The sequence below is a fragment of the Melozone crissalis genome, unplaced genomic scaffold (assembly GCF_028551555.1).
Source record: "Melozone crissalis strain CALT ecotype California unplaced genomic scaffold, PUWL_Pcris_2 ptg000007l_1, whole genome shotgun sequence".
Classification (NCBI taxonomy): domain Eukaryota; kingdom Metazoa; phylum Chordata; class Aves; order Passeriformes; family Passerellidae; genus Melozone; species Melozone crissalis.
The window spans coordinates 864,235-876,405 of NW_026535785.1; the positions used below are offsets into that span (position 1 = coordinate 864,235).

At 56.8% G+C, this 12,171-nt stretch overlaps 2 protein-coding genes across 3 annotated transcripts in view; one reads left to right on the forward strand and one right to left on the reverse strand.

Annotated features, from left to right (window-relative positions):
* The first annotated feature begins 2,647 nt into the window (after window positions 1-2,647).
* PSMD7 (proteasome 26S subunit, non-ATPase 7) lies at window positions 2,648-5,924 on the forward strand. The gene is made up of 7 exons (XM_054296320.1): window positions 2,648-2,782; window positions 3,280-3,371; window positions 3,633-3,725; window positions 4,195-4,292; window positions 4,569-4,649; window positions 5,174-5,265; window positions 5,440-5,924. The coding sequence occupies exons 1-7, from the start codon at window positions 2,709-2,711 to the stop codon at window positions 5,876-5,878; spliced, it is 969 nt and encodes a 322-aa protein (XP_054152295.1). The 5' UTR covers window positions 2,648-2,708; the 3' UTR covers window positions 5,879-5,924.
* A 993-nt stretch (window positions 5,925-6,917) lies between these two features.
* WWP2 (WW domain containing E3 ubiquitin protein ligase 2) overlaps window positions 6,918-12,171 on the reverse strand; it is a 31,215-nt gene continuing 25,961 nt past the window's right edge. For both annotated transcript variants that reach the window (XM_054296319.1, XM_054296318.1), the window contains exons 17-24: window positions 11,182-11,341; window positions 9,958-10,091; window positions 9,721-9,861; window positions 9,077-9,197; window positions 8,694-8,798; window positions 8,499-8,595; window positions 7,658-7,730; window positions 6,918-7,530 (exon numbers count right to left, since the gene is read on the reverse strand). In XM_054296319.1, the coding sequence (XP_054152294.1) occupies window positions 7,431-7,530; window positions 7,658-7,730; window positions 8,499-8,595; window positions 8,694-8,798; window positions 9,077-9,197; window positions 9,721-9,861; window positions 9,958-10,091; window positions 11,182-11,341 (931 nt within the window). In that variant the 3' untranslated portion in view covers window positions 6,918-7,430. The remainder of the gene's footprint in view (window positions 7,531-7,657; window positions 7,731-8,498; window positions 8,596-8,693; window positions 8,799-9,076; window positions 9,198-9,720; window positions 9,862-9,957; window positions 10,092-11,181; window positions 11,342-12,171) is intronic.

The window sequence follows — 12,171 nt, forward strand, 5'->3', positions numbered from 1 at the left end:
TATATAATTTCATATATTCATACATACACACAGCTTTGGTCAAGCACCCTGTGGGGATACAGAGAAATAAATTACTACAACACGAATATTTAAAGTTCACATCAGAAAGTGAATAGACTAATCTATAATTAGAGATGGCATTGTTTGCTTTAGAGATGACATTCTAGAACAGGTATTTGAGGGGGGAAGATGCCTATTTGGAGGTGTTGAGAAGCACAATGCAGCTTGGCCCTGGCCCTCATGCACTGATAGACAGTGTCAGCACATCACTGAATTACACTTTAACCAAAATAAATCACAATTCATGTGGTGGTGGTGGCTTTCTGTTCTGCCTCCATGACTTGTGTTATCCTTGCTCAGTTCCAGGCAGCATCATTCCCTCTAAACCAGTTCATGGCTCACCCTGGTTGAGGAAATCTTAACAGGAAACTACAGTTATTTGGACAAAGCTAAATGTATTTATAGGGAAATAAATGTATTTCCTGTTCAAACTGGGAGCACAAAGGTATTATGTGACAGACTATCAGCAGGTCTGGAGGAAGTCCAGCTTCTCCTGACAGGTAAAGCACATTTGGGGAGGTACCTCAAGGAAAATACACATAGTGGCCACAGTCTGTAAGTGCAGGAAAAATAAAGGAAGGTTTTTCCCTAAAAACAAACCCAACCAGTATTAAAGCAGCACATCAGTAAGAGTCCTTTAGGATTGGGATGCAAAGTATCAGGGGAAAGGGAAGGTTTGGGAAAGGAAAGAGGGAAGGGAAGGGAAGGGAAGGGAAGGGAAGGGAAGGGAAGGGAAGGGAAGGGAAGGGAAGGGAAGGGAAGGGAAGGGAAGGGAAGGGAAGGGAAGGGAAGGGAAGGGAAGGGAAGGGAAGGGAAGGGAAGGGAAGGGAAGGGAAGGGAAGGGAAGGGAAGGGCTGCAGTCCCTGGGAGCCGGCTCCATGTACTCCTGCGTACACAACACCGGCACCCCAAACTCCCAGATAATCCAGAGAATGCAACCCCAAACGTGCCAAGTTCCAGAGTAATTTCAATAAAAAGCCACAATAGGTCGTTCCAGTACCCCTTAATTGTGCCTGCACGGCTCTCCGAGCTGCCCCTGCCCCCCTGGCCCCTCGGGGGTTTTGGGGCTGCTCGGGGGGCTCCGGGACAGCCCTTGGCCCCGTGCCTCCCGTCCATCTCCCCCTGTCCCCCGGCACTGCCCGACATGATTTAATAACTCTAATCCCTTATTTAACGATGTCAAAGGTTTTTAGGAAATTGACTGTATTTCACCAACGATATATTTCTTCTCGATGACAGAGTGGTTAAAATGATTTTTAAACCAAGACAGCAAAATAAAACAGTAATAAAATCAATAAAAGGTGCTTAAAACATTCCTTCTATTAGGTAATGGCATTTAAAATATCCGTAGCTTGTAACGGCACTTAGGATATGCCCGAAAATCAATGAGCTAAATTACTTATTGAACTAGTTAATTTGAACATTGAGTTTTATATGTATATTGATAAAACAAGTGACAAGAACCCTGGCTGTGTTCGAATTCCACGGTCACATATCTCCCTCTGCCGGGAAAAAAATCTCAGGAAACTCCACTAGAGACCTTTTTTTTCTTTTTTTTTTTTTCTTTTTTTTTTTTTAGCAGGAACACTAAAGGCTGTAACAACTGAAAACTCCACGAGAGGTCTCAGACTCTGCAGGTTTTGCAGGGTTTGTAAATTATTGTTGTTTTTGCCAAAATCTCTGAAGTTTTATGATGCTGAATAGCAACACAAAACCTTCAATTGCACTCAAAATACCATTTGGTATTTTGAAATACCAAAATATTACCACTATGTACAGAAATATACAAAAAACCATGTGGGAACAGTGAAAAAAGCAAGGGGATATAATAGGGCTTTAAAAACTGTGAGATCACCCTCAGCAACTTTGATATTTCATGTTAGTAACTCCTTCGTGTAGACTCTGAAGTAACAGCCTCATGTTCCTTTTTTCACTTTTTATTTTTTGGGGTTTGTTTTGCTAGAAATAAAGGGTGAAAGACAAAGTTCCGTGCCAGCTGCTGCCCCTGAGGTGCAAAAATGGGGAGGGGGAAAAGGCGTTTAAAAAAGCGAGGAAAAAGGAGTTAAAAAAGGGAGGGGAGAAAGAGCAGAGAGGAGTGAAAAAGAGAGGAAGGGGGTGAAAAAGAGGGGGAAAGGGGAGGATAAAATGAAAGAAAGGGGGAAAGAGGAGGGAAAAAGGAAAGAAGGTGGGGAAAGGGGGAAAAGGGGGGAGGATAAAAGTAAAAGGGGGGAAAGAAAGGGAAAGGGGGGAAATAAAGAGAAAAGGGGGAAAACGGAGGGAAGGGGCGGGGCCGCTGCTGAGGGCCGCCCCCTTCCCGCCCTGTCCCCGCCTCAGGGCGGAGCAAGGCCGCGGCCCAAGATGGCGGCGGCGCCCTCCCAAGATGGCGGCGGCACCGTGACACGATGGCGGCGTTACCTCCTCAAGATGGCGCCTGCCGCGTCCCACCGTGGCCAATCAATCCCCTCCGAGCATGGCGAGCGCGCCGTCCCAAGATGGCGGCGGCCCCGCCCCGCCGGCGCGGCCCCGCCCCGCGCGCTGCACGCCGGGCTCGGGGCGGGCTGAGGCGCGGCGCCGGTCGGGCCTGCTGCGGGCGCGGGCGGTAGGAGCGAGCGGGGCCGGGCCGGGCCGGGCCGCGCAGGGCGGGCGCCATGCCGGAGCTGGCCGTGGACAGGGTGGTCGTGCACCCGCTGGTGCTGCTCAGCGTCGTCGATCACTTCAACAGGTGCGGGCGGGCGGGAGCGGCGGCGCGGCGCTGAGTCACGGCCGGGCCGGGAGCGGGGCCGGGCCGGGAGCGGCGCCCTGGAGGAGCCCGGGGCCGGGAGGGGACCCGGCGGAGCGGGAGAGTCCCGGGGCCGGGAGGGGACCCGCTCCCTCCGGCACCCCGGGTGACTGTGGCCTCATCCCGCTCCCTGCCGCCGATGCCGGGCGGTTTTAGGGCCAAAAATAAATCCCGGATCCCCGGAGGCGGCCGAGCCCGCGGTGGGTGACACTGGGTCGGTCGCTGTCCCCGTGAGTGAGGTCGGCCCGTCCCTGGGGACACGCTTTGGTTCCGAGGGCACGGAACGCCCTTCTGTGGCTGTAAACACAAGCAGCGATAGCACAATCATAAATAACTCCCCTCTTCCATTCCACCCCCGCTGTGTCACCTCCGACACGGGCTGCGGGCCCCTGCTCACTCCTCCCCGTTTGTCCAGGACTGACAGTCGTCTTTCCTTTTAGGATAGGAAAAGTGGGAAATCAGAAGCGAGTGGTTGGAGTGCTGCTGGGCTCCTGGCAGAAGAAGATCCTGGATGTGTCCAACAGTTTTGCAGGTGAGTTCGGGTGTCCTGCCCTGCTCCAAAGCCACTGAATTATTTAGTGGATGGACTGTGTTGTGGGTTTGGAAGAAACCCTTGATCCATCCATGTACAAATCACCTCATATCCACCAATAAATGCAAACTGCTGTCAACACCCCTAAGTAAACCTCACTCACCTTTAGCAGCCAAAAATACCCAGATCCAGAGCATTTCAATAAACATTTTAATTCAGGAAGTTGGATTCTTAAACGCTGGTGTTTTGTTTTACTCCCAGTACCCTTTGATGAGGATGACAAGGATGATACCGTGTGGTTCCTGGACCATGACTACCTGGAGAACATGTATGGAATGTTTAAGAAGGTCAATGGTGAGTTGAGATCTTCTGATAGTCAGGGATACGCTCCTAAAAACTTTCAGGGCTGTGGAAAAGGGAATTCCTATAAACCACAGAATCCTTAAGGCTGCAAAATACCTATAAGATCATCAAGTCCAGCCATCAGCCAGCACCGTGTTCTCCACTAACTGTGTCCCACATCCACATGGTTCTGAACACTTCCAGGATGGGACTTGCACGTCGAGATGTCAGATGTGCAGGCTGTCAGACCCTGAGAGCCACACAATTAACAGAAGCTGTTAATTGCCAGGAGAAAAGCTGTGGGTCAGTGACAGTGATGAGTGAGTGCAGTCACTGCTCAAGCCATGGCCTTGAAATCCACTTCCCTCTCCCCCACACAGATCAGGCTCTCCCCCTCCATCAGCCCACCCAGTCTCTGCCCAGGTGTCTCTGCTGGGGCCTCCCCCAGTTCTGATTCCCAATCCTTTCTGCTTTTGCTCAGCCAGAGAAAGAATCGTGGGGTGGTACCACACGGGCCCCAAGCTGCACAAGAACGACATCGCCATCAACGAGCTGATGAAGAGATACTGCCCCAACTCTGTAAGTGGAGCCACCTTTGGCCTGTGGGGTTGTTCCTGCCTCTCTTTCCCTAAAAAGGGCATCTGGGAAACCTTGTCCCTCACCTTTTTTGCTGGTGACACAGTTGTGAAGTGATTGAGGAACTGGGATCAGGAGTTTTTTGAATCATTGTCTCAGTGCCTGAGGTTACGCCTCTGAGCCTTGTGCTGGTGCTGAGGAGGCAAGAGCTGGCTTGGGTATTTTTTTCCTACTCCTCGACTGAAATCCAGTTCTCTGCATGTTTTCTTTCTCCCCGAGGTGCTGGTGATCATTGATGTGAAGCCAAAGGACCTGGGGCTGCCCACAGAAGCCTACATCTCCGTGGAGGAGGTCCATGATGTGAGTGTTCACTCTGTGAATGTCACAGTCACAGCTGGGAGCTCCTGGAGGCTGCCCCTCGTGGGTGGCACTGGCTGCAGGTGCTCCCAGGTGTGCCCAGTCACTGTGGGCCTGCCCTGAGCAGCTCACACAGACAAACAACACCCAGCAGTGACTCACTGTAATTGTGGCATTTAAATTATTCTGGATGCGTATAAAATATTGCATCTTTTTGCGTTTTTGAGGCCTTCACTGCAGAGCAGGAGCTGCTCTCCCAAAGTACAAGGAGGTTGGATCAGGGAAGAGAGAAATAACTGTGATATTTAGATTTTCCATTGCTCCTCCCCTGGGCACAGATCAGCAAAATGCAGAAATGGGAAGTCAGCCAGAGCAAGATTGCTGGGGCAGTCAGTGACACTGATTAAATCAGGGAGATCCCAGCTCCAGCTGTTCCTCTCAGCTCCTTGTGTAGGGCTGCTTTTCTGGTTTCCTCGGTGCAATCCCTCATCCCCTGGCTGAAATCCCCCATTTGTGTGTCCCTTTAGGACGGCACCCCGACCTCCAAGACCTTTGAGCACGTGACGAGCGAGATTGGTGCTGAGGAGGCCGAGGAGGTGGGAGTGGAGCACCTGCTGAGGTGAGGGCACAGCTGTCCCGGGCCCTGCCACGCTCCCAGCGGCGTTCCCACTGCCCGAGGAGCACATCAAACACATGGCACAAATCCTGGGAGCCTGGGGGCCATCGGCCCTGCTCACACGGCTGGAAAGGCCCAAGGGCTGAGGTTCTAATCCCCATTCTCTCTGGGTTTCAGGGACATCAAGGACACCACGGTGGGCACGCTGTCCCAGCGGATCACAAACCAGGTCCATGGCTTGAAGGGACTGAACTCCAAACTTCTGGACATCAGGAGCTACCTAGAGAAAGTAGCCCTGGGCAAACTCCCCATCAACCACCAGATCATCTACCACCTCCAGGACGTCTTCAACCTGCTCCCAGACGTGAACCTGCAGGAGTTTGTCAAGGCCTTTTACCTGAAGACCAATGACCAGATGGTGGTGGTGTACCTGGCCTCGCTCATCCGCTCCGTTGTGGCCCTGCACAACCTCATCAACAACAAGATTGCCAACAGGGATGCGGAGAAGAAGGAAGGACAGGAAAAAGAAGAAAGTAAAAAGGAGAGGAAAGATGAGAAGGAGAAGGACAAGGAGAAGAGTGATGGCAAGAAAGAGGAGAAAAAGGAGAAGAAATAAAAGGTGTAGCTTTTTTATTTGTAAATTAAAAATCTTGTAAACTAAATCCCTGGTGCTGGGGTCTTGTATGATGTGCTCAGCACTCTGCTCCTCCTCACCCGGGCAGGGTTGGGGGGAGCCATGTGCAGGTTTTTGATGTGATTATGCTGTTAGACAGCACTTCTCCTTCCGCCAGTGTGTCTTTGGGGGTGTTGAGGCCTCAGCTCACGCACACTCTGCTCTCACTGAGCATATCCCCATGTTCAGGGCTAATCCTTTGCCATCAGCCAGTTTTGTGCACCACAGCCATCCCCATGTTTAACTGGCTCTGTGCCCCGGCCCCTCAGGGTGTGGCTCAGCTGGGATGTTGTCACGGCTGTCACACCTCTGCGCCTCCCTGGGGACGGCGGTGGTGGCCCTGTCACCCCTGGCCAGCTCTAGGGGCTGCAGGAGGCTGTGAGCCTGGGGAGGCACTGGGTGCCTGACACAGAGCAGGCAGGGACAAAATCCATGGGATTTGTGATCCCAGTGCTGAGCTATGGATGCCATTATGGCCCTGGGGCCCCAGCCCTGCACAGACCCCACCCTGGGAGACACACACTGACCCAGGATGTGCTGACCTGGGATATAAGGGACCCGGGGCACACACAGGGACCCAGCACACAGGCACACCTCGGCAGCTGCTTTGTCGTTTATTGCACACGAAGCCGCGCGGGGCCGTGCGGGACCGGCCGTTCCCAGCCCGGAGCCGTTGCAGGTCCCGTCCCCACAGCCCCCGGACACACGGACACAGCCACGCCGGGTCTGTCGCCCGCACACACGGGGAGGGACACAAGTGACAGCCAGGTGATCCTGCCCTCCTCGCTGCAGAGGGGACACAGGAGCGTGGGCAGAACCCAGGATCTGAGCAAAGGCCGGCAGGGCCCCAGCAGTGCCCGGAGCCCCCGGGGCCGCTGTGGAGCACCAGCTCGGCTCGGAGCAGAAACCACATCATTTACATACAACTGCCCAGGGGCCACGGGCTGCACATGGGGACGCGCCAGGGACATGCTCAGCCAGGCTCTGGCTCCAGAGGCTGCGGATCTGGCCTAGCAAGGGGCTGTCCTGGTGCTCAGATGGAGCACAAGAGCCCCTCAGAAGCATCGTCTTGGGGGTCCCTGTCACTGTTGCTGAATGCTGGCTGCAGGATGGGGCCCAGAAGTCAATCTGAGTGTCATTTCCCCCTCACCTGCCACTACCAAAATGCCATGAAAAGGCAGAAAACACGAGGGGGAAGAGGAGCATCTACCAAACACGTAACTGTGTCTGTGGAGAGGGCTGGGGAGCCCCGGTGCCCCCTGTGCTGCCCCCCAGCCCCTCTGCGCCAGCCCGTGCAAGCCAAGCCCTCGTGTCCTCCTCTCCATCACAGCTCAGATTTCCTTAGGGAGGGAAACACAGCCCCGTTCCCCCGGGGCCGTATCAGTGCAGAGCTCGCCCAGGAGCAGAAGCCACAGTGTCCATGGGGAGCACACCCCGGGCAGGGCTGGGCCCTGGGCACCAGCCGGCAGCGCTCCGGGAACGCCCCACAGCTCCATCACTCCTGTCCAAAGCCTTCCGTCTCCTCGATGGCGTAAAGCAGCTTCTCCTTCAGCTGTTCATAGCTCTTGTAGGGAGGGAGATCCAGGCGGTTGAAGCTGGGGAGAGAGCCGAGGCTGGGCAGGCCAGGAGCAGCAGTCCCACCCCATGGGATGGAGCCCCGAGCAGCCCCGCAGAGTCCCCCCTGTCCCCACACTCCTGCCAGGCCCAGGGGCAGTCACTTACCACGTGTGACTCCGTGGCAGCCACGTCTCTTTGCCAACTTTATCGATGCAGAATTTCTGGGGCCCGTTGCTGCCTGTTAATGAAGAACGCAGCAAAGCTCTTTACATGACCAGGAGCTGAAAAAGAAACCCCTCCCACTCACACTGAGATCTACCTCATGGCCCTACAATCCCAGGGTCACACAGGGCATAAATCCCTGGCAGCAACCCCTGCCTGTTTGCAGAGAGGATGTTCAAAAAACAGAGGAGAAAGCAAAAACCAGCACAGAGGGGCAAGAGCACCACCTCTGAACATGATGGTTCCATACCAAGTGCTAAAACTCATTCATCTGTAAGCCCTGAGGATTGTGCGAGTCCATCCAAGAGTTTTAAAGGACCTGGCACAGCAAATCTGAGTCACTGAGGTGGCTTTTTAACACAGTGGGAATGCTGGAGAGATTCCAGGGGGTGGAAAAAGCTAATATGCCAGCAAGAACAACTCAGTGGGTTAAGCAAGCTGGTTGGCTTAACACAGATGCCAAGAAAGTCAGGGAAAGGCTGGTATAGGCCCCAAAAAGCAGTAAATTAAAGGAGTGGAACCACACTGTGGTTTTCTGAAAAAGAGGCTTTGTCGCACAAGAATGAAAATTGAATCAGAAATCAAATCTCATTCAGACTGAGATCACAAACCAGCCCAACAAAGTTAACCCTGGTGGGACCCTTTGGTCGCGGCCAAGGAACGTCTGTGGAAATGGCACAAGACCAGAGCACTGTGCTCAGACCTCACAGCTGCTCCGTGCTGCTGTGAGCTCTGTGTGGGGACAGGGACAGGGACAGGGAGGTGCCACCCCCCCAGGACACACCGATGAGCTCAGCAAAGCCCCCGACGGGCAGGCGGCAGGTCCCCGTCACGAACTGCAGCAGCCGGATCCTCTTCTCGTTGTCCATCTCCTTAACCACCTGCAGCAGGAACGCAGCAGCTGAGTGGGATCCTGCTCCCACCCTGCAGGATGGCTCCTGCCGGGGCACCCCACGCCCTCAGCTGGGCTCACACTGACCTGCCAGAACCACTGGATCTGTTTGCTGTTCTTGGTGTAGTGCCTGTAGATGGTATTTTTCTGCCAGTCGTTCATGTCGATCTCCTGCATCCCGCACAGCATCAGCTGGGGACAGGGGACACTCAGCAGGGGACAGACAGAGCCCTGCACCTGTGCTCTGAACGCCAAGCCCTCTGGTGCCAGCCTTCACCTGGCCCAGGTGCCAGCACTGAGGTGTCTGGCACTAATTCCTCCCATCCAACGGGATGTTCTCTTGCCAAGGACACAGCGAGCCACCCCCAGACCCAACACCCGGGGCTGACATCAGCTGATGGGCACAGAGCATGAGCAGGGTCACCACGTGCCACCTCCCACCCACACCCCCAGCCCAGGTGCCAGCTCACCTCCAGCTCCTTCTCGTCGAAGTAGCGCAGCCACTCCAGCGGCACCACCTCGTTGAAGCCGTCCAGGAACGCCTTGGTCTGCTCCTCCACGCCCCGAGTGAACCTCCAGTCCGTCAGCAGCCTGGGGAGGCAGAGGGCTCGGCACAGAGCCAGCACCGCTGGCCCGGCCTGGGGAAGCCCAGGATCCCTCCCACCAGCAGGGAGGGCCCCGGGAGTGTGGGGAATGGGAGAGGGGCTCCCTCAGAGCACCAGGGCTCCCCTCAATCCCCACTGCTGGGTTTCTGTCTCTGCCCCCAAACCCGTGAGCAGCGTTCAGCCCCGAGAGCAGACTTAGGAGCTCCTGGGGTGCAAACCACATCCCCTGGCTGGAGCTGAGCTGGCCCTGGCAGCCCCCAGGCAAGCAGGGGGAACAGCCATGGGATGGGAAAGCAGCCTCAGCCTCTCCCCTCTCCTTTTTCCTGAAAGTACTGGCAACTGCCCAGCCCTCAGCAATCCAGACCGCAGCAGAGCTCGGCCAGCCGCGCCAGCCCGGGCCCGTCACAGCCACGTAGCCCAGGGAAGCGGCCACGTCCCAAGGCCCACGGTCCCACCCCTGCAGCCACTGGGGGCGGGTGCCTGACAGGACCCTGGGGACAGCCACTCACATGATGTACTCCTCCTTGTTCTCCTCCGTCACACGGATGCTCTCACCGCCCTCCTTCAGCTCGTGGGTGGTCACCTTGCCCAGGATCTCCATGTCCTGGATGAAGTACAGCTCCAGGCCGCACTCCTCCAGGCTGTTCTCCCTGGGGGAACACCGGGATGAGATTTGTGCTGGAGGCACCCAGCAGCAGGGAGGGGCTGTGGGGAGAGCTCTGCAGGAGGGAGGGCAGGGCACTCACTTGGTCCACACGATGGAGTTGTAGAACTCGGGGTCGATGGACTCCAGGTCCTTGAGCGTCGGGCGCTTGTTCAGCATCCGTTTGTAGAAGGGCAGCGTGAAGCCGGTATCGATGAACTTCCCGTGGTACAGAGCCTGGGCAGGGAGGGGACACCAGGTCACGGGGAGCTCTGGGACACAGCCCTGGGGCAGACAATGCTCCACCCCGGGCAGCCATGGGGCAGAAGGGACTCACGTAGGGGTTCCTGACCTATGGCACTCGCTCCTGGCTGGCACACATGAAGGGCAAGGGTGGGCTGCCCCCACAGCACTTCCCAGGCCGGGTGGGCTGCAGCCCCTCTCCCTCGCCACGGCAAATTCCACTGCATCTCCCTCTCCCCTCACAGCTCTATTAAGAGCACTTGTTTAAACAGAGCTGTGCTGTGGCTTCCCTGAATCCCTGGCTTCCAGGAGCCCCGAGGCAAAGGCAGCCAAAAATAATGCAGACGCTTGTCTAGAACGGCCCAGCGGTGAGTAATAGTCTGGGGTTTTATTGGTATCCTGCGAGGCGGGGCAGGGCAGGGCAGGACAGCGGGGCCGGGGCCGCCCCCACACACACCCTGCCCGTGGGGCTGCGGGCCAGGGACCCTGCCCGGCCTGGGGGAGCCCAGCAGCCCCCCTGCCAGCCCGGGCACACTGGCCTTGAGCAATCCCACACAAACGGGAGGAGCTGCTCTGGAGCTCGGGCAGCTGGAAAATCTCACACTGCTGGGACTAAAAATAGTCCCTGGAGCTGCAGACCCGACAGCACCTGGGGTGACAGCCAAAGACCTGGAGCCATCCATCCCCGCCACAATCCTGGGAAACCAGGCCTCCTCTGGCCCCACAGCCTTTCAGTGGATTTAAAATGCATCACCCCACAGCACCCCCTTAAAGGCTCATCTCCCACTGCTCCACACGTGGGCAGGACGGGGCTCAGGGAGGGCAGCAGTGCCGGGCCCAGCACAGCCACGGCACACAGAGCTGCCCCACGCCCTGCTCACCACCCTGTCCCCTGCTCTGCAGGGGGACACAAACCCCTGGTGCCATACCCTGACAAACCCCTGGTGCCATCACCTGACACATCCCTGGTGCCATCACCTGACAAACCCCTGGTGCCATCACCTGACAAACCCCTGGTGCCATTCCCCTACAAACCCCTGGTGCCACCCCCTGACAAACCCCTGGTGCCACCCCCGGCTCTCACCATGGCGATGAAGCGGCCGATGAAGCGGAAGTAGGTGAGGTGGTCGGGGTTGATGGAGGAGGCAGGGTTGATCTGCAGGCAGTAGTTGTTCTTGCCTGCATACTCAAAGAGGCAGTACATGGGGTTGAGCACCTCGTGGGACAGGAGGAAGAACCACTCCCTGGAAGGAGACAAGGGAACACGGTGACAAGGAGCTCAGGGAGGGGTCAGTGCATGTCCCTGCACCAGTGGGTGCCCGCCTCAGGCAGGTGCCGGGCACTGGTGTGACTGGGCGAGGCTGTTCCCCTCCCCGGGGTGCTGTGTGGGGTTTGTGAAGGGTTTCTGGAGATGCCAGCTTGCCGCAGGCCCCACTCAGAGCATCGGGAACCTCGGCAAGTGCCCCACACAGTCCCAGCTGGGCTGTCCCACACACACACACACCCTGAGTGCACCCAGTCCCTCCACACGCACTGCCCCGGGAGCCCCACGCCAAGCTCGGGCCAGCACCATCCTGGCTTGGCTCCCCCGGCCGTGCAGGCAGACAGGAATCCTCAGACGTGGAGGCAGCCCCGGCATCCTGTCCGTGGTTCTACCCTGTGGTAGAACAGCATGACGTAACCTACCATAGGGTAAAACCACTGGCAGGACACGGAGAGAGGTGGAGCAGGAGCAGCAGCCGGGGTAGCAGCCCCATGAGGGGCAGCAGGTGAGCGTGGGCTGGCAGCGGGCAGGGACACGCCAACCCAGCTCCAAGGAGATGTCCCAGGTGAGCCAGAGGGGGTTCACAGGGACACAGGATCCCCTCTAGCCAAGCCACAGCCCATGCCCTGTGATAACATCATCCCAGGGCAGCAGCAGGGCTGCAGAAACCACATCGCACCCTGTCTGCCCTGGCACACACTGACTGTCTGGGAACACCAGGGCCTGTTTGCTGCAGGGAGACAAGGCCACTCAGCCCATCACATCCACAAGTGGGGACACCAGGGGAGCCCCAGCTCCTGCCAGGGACAG

Coding starts and splice junctions, on each gene's coding strand:
- PSMD7 (XM_054296320.1), top strand. CDS start 2,709: ATGCCGGAGCTGGCCGTGGACAGGGTGGTCGTGCACCCGCTGGTGCTG. Junction 2,783..3,279: donor GTCGTCGATCACTTCAACAG/GTGCGGGCGGGC, acceptor CTTTCCTTTTAG/GATAGGAAAAGTGGGAAATC. Junction 5,266..5,439: donor GGAGTGGAGCACCTGCTGAG/GTGAGGGCACAG, acceptor TCTGGGTTTCAG/GGACATCAAGGACACCACGG.